The sequence below is a fragment of the Anomaloglossus baeobatrachus genome, chromosome 5 (assembly GCF_048569485.1).
Source record: "Anomaloglossus baeobatrachus isolate aAnoBae1 chromosome 5, aAnoBae1.hap1, whole genome shotgun sequence".
Lineage (NCBI taxonomy): Eukaryota > Metazoa > Chordata > Amphibia > Anura > Aromobatidae > Anomaloglossus > Anomaloglossus baeobatrachus.
In genome coordinates this window covers 505,060,890-505,074,758 of record NC_134357.1, presented here as the reverse complement: position 1 = coordinate 505,074,758, position 13,869 = coordinate 505,060,890, and the positions used below count along the sequence as shown (strand labels likewise).

The 13,869-nt window shown below is 44.4% G+C and overlaps 2 protein-coding genes across 3 annotated transcripts in view; both read left to right on the top strand.

The window, feature by feature from the left end:
• Positions 1-13,869, top strand: part of LOC142312844 (uncharacterized) — a 320,861-nt gene that overhangs the window by 92,070 nt on the left and 214,922 nt on the right.
• LOC142311927 (uncharacterized) overlaps positions 1-13,869 on the top strand; it is a 114,765-nt gene that overhangs the window by 74,564 nt on the left and 26,332 nt on the right. For both annotated transcript variants that reach the window (XM_075350792.1, XM_075350791.1), the window contains exons 9-11: positions 7,494-7,635; positions 7,738-7,885; positions 7,969-8,081. In XM_075350792.1, coding sequence (XP_075206907.1) covers positions 7,494-7,635; positions 7,738-7,885; positions 7,969-8,081 — 403 coding nt within the window. The remainder of the gene's footprint in view (positions 1-7,493; positions 7,636-7,737; positions 7,886-7,968; positions 8,082-13,869) is intronic.

Below are 13,869 nucleotides of genomic sequence, written 5' to 3'. Positions count from 1 at the left end.
TTTATTTTTTGCCTAGTGGCAGCAGCATATACCCCATGGCTTCCTGTGTCCCCCAATGAAGATTCAGATTTTACGGTGAGTTCCCAAAATCTTCTTATCTATAGCTTATATATATATTTGCAACCCCCCCCGACATATTATAAAATTGCACCGAGTGCCTTGCGTGTGGTGATATCTAAGATTGTTAACCTAATAAATAAGTAAATGAAATGGGAAAAAAACAAGCAAATCTAACACAGATAGCTTAGAACTGATATGATCAGGCTTGAAAGGTTCATGGTTACTTTTTCTCAGCCCAAAAATACCAGCGTGTAGCCACCACAGAAGAGAAGCATCACATCAAATACTCTGACTCTGCCGCTTCACCTTTGCTTATTTTGATGCCCTGCTGCTTTGAAAATTGGGGTAGTAGTGGTGTTTGGGGTTCATGTCAGTTGTGAAATGTCCAAAACTGCAGCTGGCTGACATGAATCCCTGGTGCTATTAATGGAGAGATGTCGTTCAAAATACTTTGCAACACTCCTCGACACTTTCCCTGTTTCACCAGTTTGATATCCAACAAGTTCCTAAGCAGGTCCGACGTACACTGAGAATTAAAGAAAATACACTTTCCCTGATTCATGCGACGTAGTCTACCAAATCTAACGTACAAACCGTTTGGGGCATTGTTCTGACGCTCCTTAGACTTCTGTAGCATGACCCAAAATGTCTGATGATTGATGACGTTACGTGCCCGGAAATGGCTGTGTTCCAAGCCTATGGAGCGTCAGAATGAGACTCTGTAGGCTTTGTATGTCCAATTCAGTGGACTATATCAGATTTGCTTTTTTGTTTATAAATTGGTGAATGAGGGAAACTGTCTTTTTTTTTTCTCAGTGTGTTTGTGTATGTTCAGGTTTCCATTTCTGGACTACGTCGAATTCGGTGGACTACATTGGACCTGCTTGGGATAATAACTTGGTGAACCAGGGAAAGTGTCAGAGAGGGTTTATTTTAATAATGTACTTTTTTTTTCTAATTGGGGTCAGTGATGGGGTGTTTGCTACACATCTCTCTATTACGAACACCAGGGCTTGATGTCAGTAGTGTTTTTGGACACAAAGAGTATAGTATATCCCCAGCACTCAAATGAAAGCGAGAAAGGTTTTTATAAATGCAAGTGAATTTATTAGAGACACACTGCAAAAGGACCTAAACCAGAGCAACACCGACGTTTCGGCATAGAGCCTTTCTCAAGATGGTTGCCTGAAAGGTGTGAAACACAACAATAGTGAGTCTATATATACAGGTGATACATAGAATATATACAAAATAATTACAAATATATACAAAAAGGTACATTGTAATAGGCACGTACATCGATGGTTATTACAGGAGGGCGCGGGTCACAGTGGACAACCGGGTAGCGTACATAGAGATAAGGTTCCTCACATTTGCAGAATGTGCTCTTAATACCACAATGAAAAAAATTATTAGTACAGGCATACTAATACAATAAGTACCATAGGGAAGCATGACATACTGTTGCTAGTCAGGTAAAGACATAATAGCGAAGCCAATATCCAAGGCTATAGGAGGTGAGAAAGATAGCTTAGGGTGATATGATGGTGGAAAACGTGAAAGAAAAGGAAGAGGAAAAGGAAGAGGAAAAGAAAAGGAAAAAGAAGAGGAAGGGGAAAAGGAAGAGGAAGGGGAAAAAGAAAAAGGGAGGGATGGAAAAGGAGAAAAAAGGCAGAGGGAGAGCCGAGAGAGAGAAAAAGACAGAAAGAGAGAAGGGGGAAGAGGGAGGGAGAGACAAAAGAAAAAAGAGGAGAAAGAAGGGAAGGGGACGATAGTGAGAGGTGAATTTGTGTTTTTGGACACAACTGGTTTCAGCCCTAAGCACCACCATTACACAGATTTTCAAAATACCAGGACATTGGAAAAAGCCAAGGTGAAGCGACTGAATTGGAGCATCTGATGTGATGCGCCACTTCTGGGGCAGTGGCTGGCTGGTATTTTTAGGCTGGGAAGGGTCCAATAGCCATGGCCTTTCAAGCCTGATCATATCAGGTGTCTGCACAAACAAAAAATGGAGGAGTCCCAACTCGTTTTATTTATTAGGTTAACAATCCTAGAAAGCACCACATGCAAGGTACTCAGGTGACAATTTTATAATGTCGTGGGGTTGTGTAAATATATATCTGCCGGATATCTACTTAAATCATTACAAAATCTTTATGCAAAAAATAGTGCACCCCACATGAAAAACTACTACATCTAGTATTTACTACATCCATGATTTTAAAGGACAACACCAAGTCTTGTAGATTGAATGAACAGGATGTGGACATATTACAACATCCATGTTTTTCCTTTATTCAGAATGACTTCTTCTAGAGCCTGGATGCTGGATGGAGAGTGATGACAACTCTTCAGTATTCCCCAGAGGTGTTTAATTGGGGTCTGATCAGGAGACACTTGGCCACTAAGTCACTGTCACTCTGTTCTTCTTAAATGTTGCAGAGGAGCTGGCATTGAAGTCTGCTCATGGAAATCATAATAACACTAGAGATGAGCGATCCTGAGGTTCGATTTTCGAACCAAGCCCCAACTTAAAAAAACAGGCAAATTCCAAGTAAACGGGAGTAAATTTCAGCCTACCATAGCCAAGTGATCCAAACCACTTAGGGTGAACGGATGAAGGAAGGGGGCGGTCCACCCCTGCAGAAGTTAATCCGAGTAAAAGTAAGTTGTAATCCAGCACCCGTAGTACTGTCTTCAGTGAAAATTAAGACATTCTTTATTTACAAAACATGTTAAAAACATACATGTTTAAAATCAAACTTCCTTACGCGTTTTAGGTTATAAAGACCCTTACTCATAGGACCCTATGTATAGGACCCTTACCCTATGAGTAAGGGTTTTTATGACCTGAAACGCATAAGGCTGTTTGATTTTAAACATGTATGTTTTTAACAGGTTTTGTAAATAAAGAATGTCTTAATTTTCACTGAAGACTGGACTACGGGTGCTGGATTACAATTTACTTTTACTCGCATTAAAAAAACAAGGCTCGGCCTTGGAATTCGAATGCTTTATGTGCAAACTTAACGTGTACAAGCAACACTGTGCTCAGGTACGCTTGGTGCTCAGCCCTGTGGAAGGTGCTTGCAGTGTTTGAACGGCTCGCACTGAGGGTAACAACAGGATGATCAACCAAAACAAAAAAATTAAAAATGCCCGCCTAACCTCCCCCGGAAGTGATCTGCTTATTGTTTGGACACATGAAGGCTTGATGCGCTTGCTGTCAGCAAACCGAGCCTCCAAAGATTCGTTCATCTTTAGTTATCACGCCCACAGTGATGTGACAACATAGAAAGAGGGCCAACGAGTTTGGGGAACTAACACTCCTGCGACTAGTCACAGATCTAATTAGCATAGAGACAGCGAGGTTTATACGTTTTTTGTTTTTTTTTATTAAACATTCATATTAGTGAATAGCATTATACAGGGCTAGTTAGGGAGGGCATTTGGGCATACAGGTATGAATGCTGCAAAATTGGAGGGCATTGGAGACCTGACAGGTTCCGTTTAACCTTACTTTCAAGTTATGTAATAAAAATATCTACTTTGAAACTCAGTCTGGTAAAAATTGTGAAATTGTTCTTGTGTTCAGTGAGATCCTAATTCAAATCTTCATATTAAGAAGGAATGTAATCATTTAAGCTGCAGTATGTGTATACATGTATGAATAATGTGTGTATGTATGTGTACTGTGTATATGTATATATATGTGTGTATATACAGTGCTGGCCAAAAGTATTGGCACCCCTGCAATTCTGTCAGATAATACTCGGTTTCTTCTTGAAAATGATTGCAATCACAAATTACTTGGTATTATTATCTTCATTTAATTTGTCTTCAATGAAAAAAAAAAAAATTGTCATAAAGCCAAATTGGATATAATTCCACACCAAACATAAAAAAGGGGGTGGACAAAAGTATTGGCACTGTTTGAAAAATCATGTGATGCTTCTCTAATTTGTGTAATTAACAGCACCTGTAACTTACCTGTGGCACCTAACAGGTGTTGGCAATAACTAAATCACACTTGCAGCCAGTTGACATGGATTAAAGTTGACTCAACCTCTGTCCTGTGTCCTTGTGTGTACCACATTGAGCATGGAAAAAAGAAAGAAGACCAAAGAACTGTCTGAGGACTTGAGAATCCAAATTGTGAGGAAGCATGAGCAATCTCAAGGCTACAGGTCCATCTCCAAAGACCTGAAAGTTCCTGTGTCTATGGGGTGCAGTGTCATCAAGAAGTTTAAAGCCCATGGCACTGTGGCTAACCTCCCTAGATGTGGAAGGAAAAGAAAAATTGACGAGAGATTTCAACGCAAGATTGTGCGGATGTTGGATAAAGAACCTCGACTAACATCCAAACGAGTTCAAGCTGCCCTGCAGTCCGAGAGTACAACAGTGTCAACCCGTACTATCCGTCGGCATCTGAATAAAAAGGGACTGTATGGTAGGATACCCAGGAAGACCCCACTTCTTACCCCGAGATATAAAAAAGCCAGGCTGGAGTTTGCCAAAACTTACTTGAGAAAGCCTACAACGTTTTGGAAGAATGTTCTCTGGTCAGATGAGACAAAAGTAGAGCTTTTTGGGAAAAGCCATCAACATAGAGTTTACAAAAAAAAAAAAGAGGCATTCAAAGAAAAGAACACGGTCCCTACAGTCAAACATGGCGGAGGTTCCCTGATGTTTTGGGGTTGCTTTGCTGCCTCTGGCACTGGACTGCTTCACCGTGTGCATGGCATTATGAAGTCTGAAGACTACCAACAAATTTTGCAGCATAATGTGGGGCCCAGTGTGAGAAAGCTGGGTCTCCCTCAGAGGTCATGGGTCTTCCAGCAGGACAATGACCCAAAACACACTTCAAAAAGCTCTAGAAAATGGTTTGATAGAAAGCACTGGAGACTACTAAAGTGGCCAGCAATGAGTCCCAGACCTGAATCCCATAGAACACCTGTGGAGAGATCTCAAAATGGCAGTTTGGAGAAGGCACCCTTCAAATCTCAGGGACCTGGAGCAGTTTGCGAAAGAAGAATGGTCAAAAAATTCCAGCAGAGCATTGTAAGAATCTCATTGATGGTTACCAAAAGCGGTTGTTCGCAGTTATTTTGGCTAAAGGTTGTGCAACCAAGTATTAGGCTAAGGGTGCCAATACTTTTGTCTTGCCCATTTTTGGAGTTTTGTGTGACATGATCAATGATTTGATTTTTGTTTAATTCTCTTTTGTGTTTTTTCATTGCAAGCAAAATAAATGAAGATAATAATACCAAAGAATTTGTGATTGCAATAATTTTCAAGAAGAAACTGAGTATTAACTGACAGAATTGCAGGGGTGCCAATACGTTTGGCTAGCACTATATATATATATATATATATATATATAAAATATACTGTGTATGTACAGTTAGGTCCAGAAATATTTGGACAGTGACACAATTTTCGCGAGTTGGGCTCTGCATGCCACCACATTGGATTTAAAAGGATTTGAAATGAAACCTCTACAACAGAATTCAAGTGCAGATTGTAACGTTTAATTTGAAGGTTTGAACAAAAATATCTGATAGAAATTGTAGGAATTGTACACATTTCTTTACAAACACTCCACATTTTAGGAGGTCAAAAGTAATTGGACAAATAAACCAAACCCAAACAAAATATTTTTATTTTCAATATTTTGTTGCGAATCCTTTGGAGGCAATCACTGCCTTAAGTCTGGAACCCATGGACATCACCAAACGCTGGGTTTCCTCCTTCTTAATGCTTTGCCAGGCCTTTACAGCCGCAGCCTTCAGGTCTTGCTTGTTTGTGGGTCTTTCCGTCTTAAGTCTGGATTTGAGCAAGTGAAATGCATGCTCAATTGGGTTAAGATCTGGTGATTGACTTGGCCATTGCAGAATGTTCCACTTTTTTGCACTCATGAACTCCTGGGTAGCTTTGGCTGTATGCTTGGGGTCATTGTCCATCTGTACTATGAAGCGCCGTCCGATCAACTTTGCGGCATTTGGCTGAATCTGGGCTGAAAGTATATCCCGGTACACTTCAGAATTCATCCGGCTACTCTTGTCTGCTGTTATGTCATCAATAAACACAAGTGACCCAGTGCCATTGAAAGCCATGCATGCCCATGCCATCACGTTGCCTCCACCCTGTTTTACAGAGGATGTGGTGTGCCTTGGATCATGTGCCGTTCCCTTTCTTCTCCAAACTTTTTTCTTCCCATCATTCTGGTACAGGTTGATCTTTGTCTCATCTGTCCATAGAATACTTTTCCAGAACTGAGCTGGCTTCATGAGGTGTTTTTCAGCAAATTTAACTCTGGCCTGTCTATTTTTGGAATTGATGAATGGTTTGCATCTAGATGTGAACCCTTTGTATTTACTTTCATGGAGTCTTCTCTTTATTGTTGACTTAGAGACAGATACACCTACTTCACTGAGAGTGTTCTGTACTTCAGTTGATGTTGTGAACGGGTTCTTCTTCACCAAAGAAAGTATGCGGCGATCATCCACCACTGTTGTCATCCATGGACGCCCAGGCCTTTTTGAGTTCCCAAGCTCACCAGTCAATTCCTTTTTTCTCAGAATGTACCCGACTGTTGATTTTGCTACTCCAAGCATGTCTGCTATCTCTCTGATGGATTTTTTCTTTTTTTTCAGCCTCAGGATGTTCTGCTTCACCTCAATTGAGAGTTCCTTATACCGCATGTTGTCTGGTCACAGCAACAACTTCCAAATGCAAAACCACACACCTGTAATCAACCCCAGACCTTTTAACTACTTCATTGATTACAGGTTAACGAGGGAGACGCCTTCAGAGTTAATTGCAGCCCTTAGAGTCCCTTGTCCAATTACTTTTGGTCCCTTGAAAAAGAGGAGGCTATGCATTACAGAGCTATGATTCCTAAACCCTTTCTCCGATTTGGATGTGAAAACTCTCATATTGCAGCTGGGAGTGTGCACTTTCAGCCCATATTATATATATATATATATAATTGTATTTCTGAACATGTTTTTGTAAACAGCTAAAATAACAAAACTTGTGTCACTGTCCAAATATTTCTGGCCCTGACTGTATGTATGTATATATATAAATAAATTGGAATTTCTTAAAAAGGTTAATTTATTTCAGTAATTCAATACTAAAAGTGAAGCATATTATATAGTCATTACAAACAGAGTAATGTATTTCAAGTGTTTATTTCTGTTAATATTGATGATTATGGCTTCCAGCCAATGAAAACCCAAAAGTCATTATCTCAGATAATTAGAATTAATACAAAACACCTGCAAAGGCTTCTTAAGCGTTCACACAGTTATATATTGACCAATACAGACCTATGTATTTACCTATATGCCTGTCTGTGTTTATTACATATAGAATATATATAATATTTTATATGATATATAATGACATTATATTAAACATTGTAGGTGAAGACAATGCCACAATTATGGGATGCTGCAGCGGAAGGTTACAGAGATAGACATCAAAGAAACATGTGTTGGACCTCTGTTTGCAGGGACCTATACCCAGAGTGGGATGACGCAGACTGTCAGCTACAGTATGAAATTGGTAATTATTACAATTGTATTTCACATTAAAAAATGTTATAGTAAGATGGATTGAGAGTGCACAGATGGTGTGTTCTTTGTTGTTGTTTTTTTTTCATTGTAGAACGTGATGTTCGCAAACGGTGGCGGTCTGTGCGGGATCGGTTTCATAAATTTCATGCGACGGCTGCCAGCAGTGGCTCAACATTCTGCAGAAAAAAATATTTTTATGAGGAACTGCAGTTCTTACTCACCAGGCGAACATTACGTCAGTAAGTTTTTAACCTTGTTTAGAAATTTTTATTAAAAATGTATTTAATTCATACTAATGAAGTCTTTATTTTTTTCTATACAGCAATGAAAGTAATGTGGCAAGCACAGAGAAAAAAAACATTGAAGGGACTGTGAACAGGGTGGATTTTCCTGCTAAAACTTTGGGGCCTAATCAACATTTTAGGGGAACAAATGGTAACTTTTTTTTAATATTTACAGTTTCCCGACACTGCCGATTCTAATGCTGGAAGATTTCAGCAATGTCATTAACTTGTTGCTGGATAGGAAGGATTTGGTATCTAGTGCTGCAGGAACAGAAGGAGCCAACTCGTTACATAGATTCGGGAAGCTTCTAAGGGAACTATCTCTAAATGATTTCTGGAGAATGCCACACTATGATCTCCAGCAATTCTCATGTTTATCTAATACACATGGTTCGCTGTCGAAGATAGATTTGGCATTGGGGACAGAGAGCATAGCCCAGCAGCTAGACTCAATTGAGTACCTCCCGAGATTACTGTCTAACCACTTCCCACTATTGATTAGCATTGTATTAGTGCGGAACATCAATACTTGCCCAGACTCTGTAGCTTTATTCTTTCTAGTGGCAATCAATAGATGTCATTTTGATAAAACAGAACATTAACCCCTGCACGACCGAGGACGTACCGCTACGTCCTAAATCATGAATGGGTGATCACAGCTAGCTAGCTAGCTACCACAGTCAGCCAGCAGCGATCACCGCACATGTCTCCTGATTTGTACAGCAGACGTGTGTCGCGCAGGTGGATCCACGATCCACCCGTGACTATTAACCCCTTAGATCACGCTGTCAACATGTGACAGCGCAATTTTAAGCACTGTTGCAGGTAACTCGCACTTACGTGCTGCCATCAGAAGCCCCTTGATGTGATCACGGAGAGCCGATGATTGCCATGGTAGCACAGGGTCATGTGAGGACTCCTGTCGCTATCATGACTCACTTCCTGTTAGAGCTGGCTGTTACAGAAGACGAGCATTTCCTATTATCTGAGCTGTGCAGCTCTGATCAAGAGAAATGAATAAGCAATCAGACTGCTGGTTCTTATAGCCCCCTAGGGGGACTAGTAAAAGAAAAGTAAAAAAAAGTAAAAAAAAAAAAAAAAACCTAAAAATTAAATTTACCCTCCATTTGCCCCATTGAAATTAAAGGATTAAAAAAATATACACACATTTGGTTTGCGTTCAGAAATGCCCGATCTATCAAAATATTAAATCAATTTATCTGATTGTAATTTTTTTTGACGCTATGCCGTTTACCAAACGACAAAATTATGGTTTTTTTGGTCATTGTAACTTTTGCACAAAATGCAATAACAGGCGATCAAAACGTAGCGTATGCGCAAAAATGGGACCATTAAAAATGTCAGCTTGAAACGCAAAAAGTTAGCTGTCACTGAACCCCAGATCCCCAAAAATAAGAACACTACGGGTCGCGGAAAATGGCACAAAAAGTGCGCCACTTCTTTTGGACAAATTTCTGAAGTTTTTTTTAACCCCTTAGATAAAAGTAAACATATATATATATATATATATATATATATATATGTTTGGTATCTACAAACTCGTACTGACTTGAAGCATCACACTGACACATAAGTTTTACCATATAGTGAACACTGTGATTAAAATATCCCCAAAACAATCATGCAGTCGCACTTTTTTTGCAATTTGTCTGCACTTGAAATTTTTTTCAGTTTTTTCAGTACACTATATGGTAAAACTTATGGTTTCATTTCAATGTACAACTCGTCCTGCAAAAAACAAGCCCTCATATGGCAAGATTGACAGAAAAATAAAGTTACGGCCCTCGGAAGAAGGGGAGCAAAAAAAAAACCAACATGAAAAACAGAAAATAGCCCGGGGGTAAAGGGGTTAAAGACTACTTTCTATTTAATAGTGGGTCGGTAAAGTGGATCATTCTATGGGATGCAATGAAGGCATATCTTAGGGGGGCCCTTATTCAAGCGGTGAGTAGAGTTAAAATTACCGTAAATACAATTTGGCGAATTTCTCAAGATCAGAATACAAGACACAGGCTATATATCTCCAGCAGGGATAAAGCAGACCTCCTTCAAATGAAAGGGGCACAAGATACATACAACACACATATTTTGGAACTTGCTAAGACAAAATATCGTTTCAACAACAATTTTATTTTCTTTGTCGCTCCATTGGGAGACCCAGACAATTGGGTGTATAGCTTCTGCCTCCGGAGGCCACACAAAGTATTTCACTTTAAAAAGTGTAACCCCTCCCCTCTGCCTATACACCCTCCCGTGGATCACGGGCTCCTCAGTTTTATGCTTTGTGTGGAAGGAGGCACACATCCACTCATGCATTCTCATATTAGTTATGTCGGTTGGAAGAAAAGAGGGCCCCCACGGGGCCCCCGGCATGTTCCCTTCTCACCCCACTACGTCGGCGGTGTTGTTAAGGTTGAGGTACCCATTGTGGGTACAAAGGCCGGAGCCTCATGCCGTCTCCTTCACCATCCCTTAGCGGCTCTGGGAGAAGTGGGATCCTGAGCGGTCATCCATTTACTGGGACCGTGCTCCCTCCGCAGCCCCTGTGGGAATCTGCCGGACCGGAGTCTATTCAACCTCAGGGACCGGGCCCTGCAACTCTAAGGTACTCTGTGTCCCCATTGGGGACTGTACAGGGAGCGCACCTTCTTCCCGGATGCTGCGGCAGCTGCTGAATTGAGAAGGCCGGCGGACTTCCGCGCCGACCGTGCCTGCTTGTCGGGCGCGGTCTCAAATTTAGTCCCCGGCTTCATCGCGGCCTAGTCGCAAAAATCCCGCCCCCGGGCCTGCCTGTCAGGGGTAAGGGCGGGACTGCCGACCTGATGTCGGATGTGAGGGCTGGAGCATTCTGCATGTTTCCTCCCCCCTCACTGATCACTGTGGGGACCCCAGATTCCCGCACTTTCCTGGCGCCGCCCACGGCTCCACTCCTCCCCTGAGAGCTCCGGCAGCCATTTTTTGGCATTCTGCCGGTGGAGGATTCTCAGTGAAGAGCTCTGCAGCTCCGGGGGACCTAAGGCAGGGAATCTGGAGGACACACACTCCGCTTGTTAGCGGTCGGTAAGCCACACCGGTCACCCGGTGCTGGTCCCCCTAGGGTGCCGGAATAGATACGTATTTATATATATATTTCTGTTCGGTCGGGCTGTATACCCTTTTTTGCCCATTTACCCTCAGTGATCATTCTCCTAGGAGACAACAGCATGTCATCCACAAGGAGCAAAGCTGTTAAGGCACAGGGTTTTTTTGCGGCCTGTACCTCTTGTGGGGCTATGTTACCTGAGGGTTCCACCTACCCTCACTGTGAGCAATGCTCGACCCCTGTTTCGCTTGCTCAGCCGGAGCCTCGGTCACTAGTGGGCCCCTCGGCTCATGTAGACCCCCCTGCTCCCCCTGTCCAGGCGGCAGGGACAGAGTTCGCCTCTTTTGCTGAGAAACTCTCTGAGTCACTTTCACAATCCATGGCTCAGTCTATGGACAAATGGTCTGCCAAGCTGCTAGAAGCTTTGCAGTCCAGACCGGTCCTTACACAGGCCCCGGCCCCTGTTGGATCGTCGCCTCCAGGCCCCTCTCGGTCCGCGCTGCAGCGCGCTCCCAGGTTGGGCCCTAGGTCTCACGTGGAGGACTCCTGCCCGGACCACAGTCCTAGACAGGCTAAGCGGGCTCGCTGGGAATCTTCCCCGACTTCTTCACGCTGCTCGGGTTCCCAGCTTGAGGACTCTCTGGAGGACGAGGCGGACGTCGCAGCTCAGGGCTCTGACCCTGACGTCGCCCTTAACCTTGATACACCTGAAGGGGACGCCTTAGTGAATGATCTTATCTCGTCCATCAACCAGGTGTTGGATCTCATCTCCCCCGCCTCCTACTGTAGAGGAGTCGGCGTCTCAGCAGGAGAAACACCAGTTTCGGTTCCCCAAACGTACACGTAGTGCGTTTTTCGATCACTCTAACTTCAGAGACGCTGTCCAGAAGCCCAGAGCGGTTCCGGACAAGCGCTTTACTAAGCGCCTCACTGACACGCGTTACCCCTTCCCCTCTGAAGTCGTTAAGGGTTGGGCTCAATGTCCCAAGGTGGATCCTCCAGTCTCTAGATTGGCGGCTAGATCCGTGGTATCGGTTGCAGATGGCTCATCGCTAAAGGATGCCACTGACAGGCAGATAGAGCTCCTGGTGAAGTCCATCTATGAGGCCACGGGCGCGTCTTTTGCCCTGGCCTTTGCAGCCGTGTGGGCACTCCAAGCTATCTCAGCCTGTCTGGCTGAGATTAATGCTGTCACACGCAATTCTGCTCCGCAAGTTGCGTCTTTAACTTCTCAAGCGTCAGCTTTTTCTTCCTACGCCATGAACGCAGTCCTAGACTCTGCTAGCCGTACAGCGGTGGCATCCGCTAACTCTGTGGCAGTCCGCAGGGCCATGTGGCTGCACGAATGGAAGGCAGACTCGGCCTCCAAGAGGTTCTTAACCGGTTTGCCGTTTTCTGGCGACCGCTTGTTTGGCGAACGTTTGGATGAGATTATTAAGGAATCCAAGGGAAAGGACTCCTCCTTACCCCAGTCCAAACCTAAGAGACCTCAGCAACGGAAAATACAATCGAGGTTTCGGTCCTTTCGTCCCTCCGCCAAGCCCCAATCCTCTTCGTCCAGCAGGCCGGAGAAAGGCCAGAGGAACTCCTATGCGTGGCGGTCCAAGTCACGCCCCCAAAAGGCCGCAGGAGGCACTGCCTCCAAGGCGGCCTCCTCATGACTCTCGGCATCCCCTAGCCGCATCCTCGGTCGGTGGCAGGCTCTCCCGCTTTGGCGACGCCTGGTGGCCTCATGTTCAAGACCGATGGGTGAGAGACATTCTGTCTCACGGTTACAGGATAGAGTTCAGCTCTCATCCTGCGGCTCGTTTCTTCAGAACCTCTCCGCCCCCCGCTCAGGCCGACGCACTTTTTCAGGCAGTGGACGCTCTGAAGACAGAAGGGGTTGTGATCCCCGTTCCACTTCAGGAACGTGGTCGCGGCTTTTACTCCAACTTGTTCGTGGTGCCAAAAAAGGACGGATCATTCCGTCCCGTTCTGGACCTCAAGCTACTCAACAGACATGTGAGAACCAGACGGTTTCGGATGGAATCTCTCCGCTCGGTCATCGCCTCGATGTCACAAGGAGACTTCCTAGCATCGATCGACATCAAAGATGCTTATCTCCACGTGCCGATCGCACCCGAACATCAACTCTTCTTGCGTTTCGCCATCGGGGACGAACACCTTCAGTTCGTGGCATTGCCTTTCGGCCTGGCGACAGCACCACGGGTTTTCACCAAGGTCATGGCATCCGTAGTGGCGGTCCTACACTCTCAGGGCCACTCGGTGATTCCCTACTTAGACGATCTCCTAGTCAGGGCCCCTTCTCGGGTGGCGTGTCAACACAGCCTTACCGTCGCTCTGGCGACTCTCCAGCAGTTCGGGTGGATCATCAACTTCCCGAAATCCAAGTTGACACCGACCCAATCACTGACTTACCTCGGGATGGAGTTTCATACACAGTCAGCGGTAGTCAAGCTACCGCGGGACAAACAGCTTTCTCTGCAGGCAGAGGTGCAATCACTTCTTCGGGGTCAGTCACACCCCTTAAGGCGCCTCATGCACTTCCTGGGGAAGATGGTGGCAGTGATGGAGGCAGTGCCGTTCGCGCAATTCCATCTGCGGCCACTCCAATGGGACATTCTCCGCAAATGGGACAGGAGGTCGGCTTCCCTCGACAGGAACGTCTCTCTTTCCCTTGCAACCAAGACGTCACTTCAGTGGTGGCTCCTTCCCAATTCTCTATCGCAGGGAAAATCCTTCCTACCCCCAACCTGGGCTGTGGTCACCACGGACGCGAGCCTGTCAGGGTGGGGAGCGGTTTTTCTCCACCACAGGGCTCAGGGAACCTGGA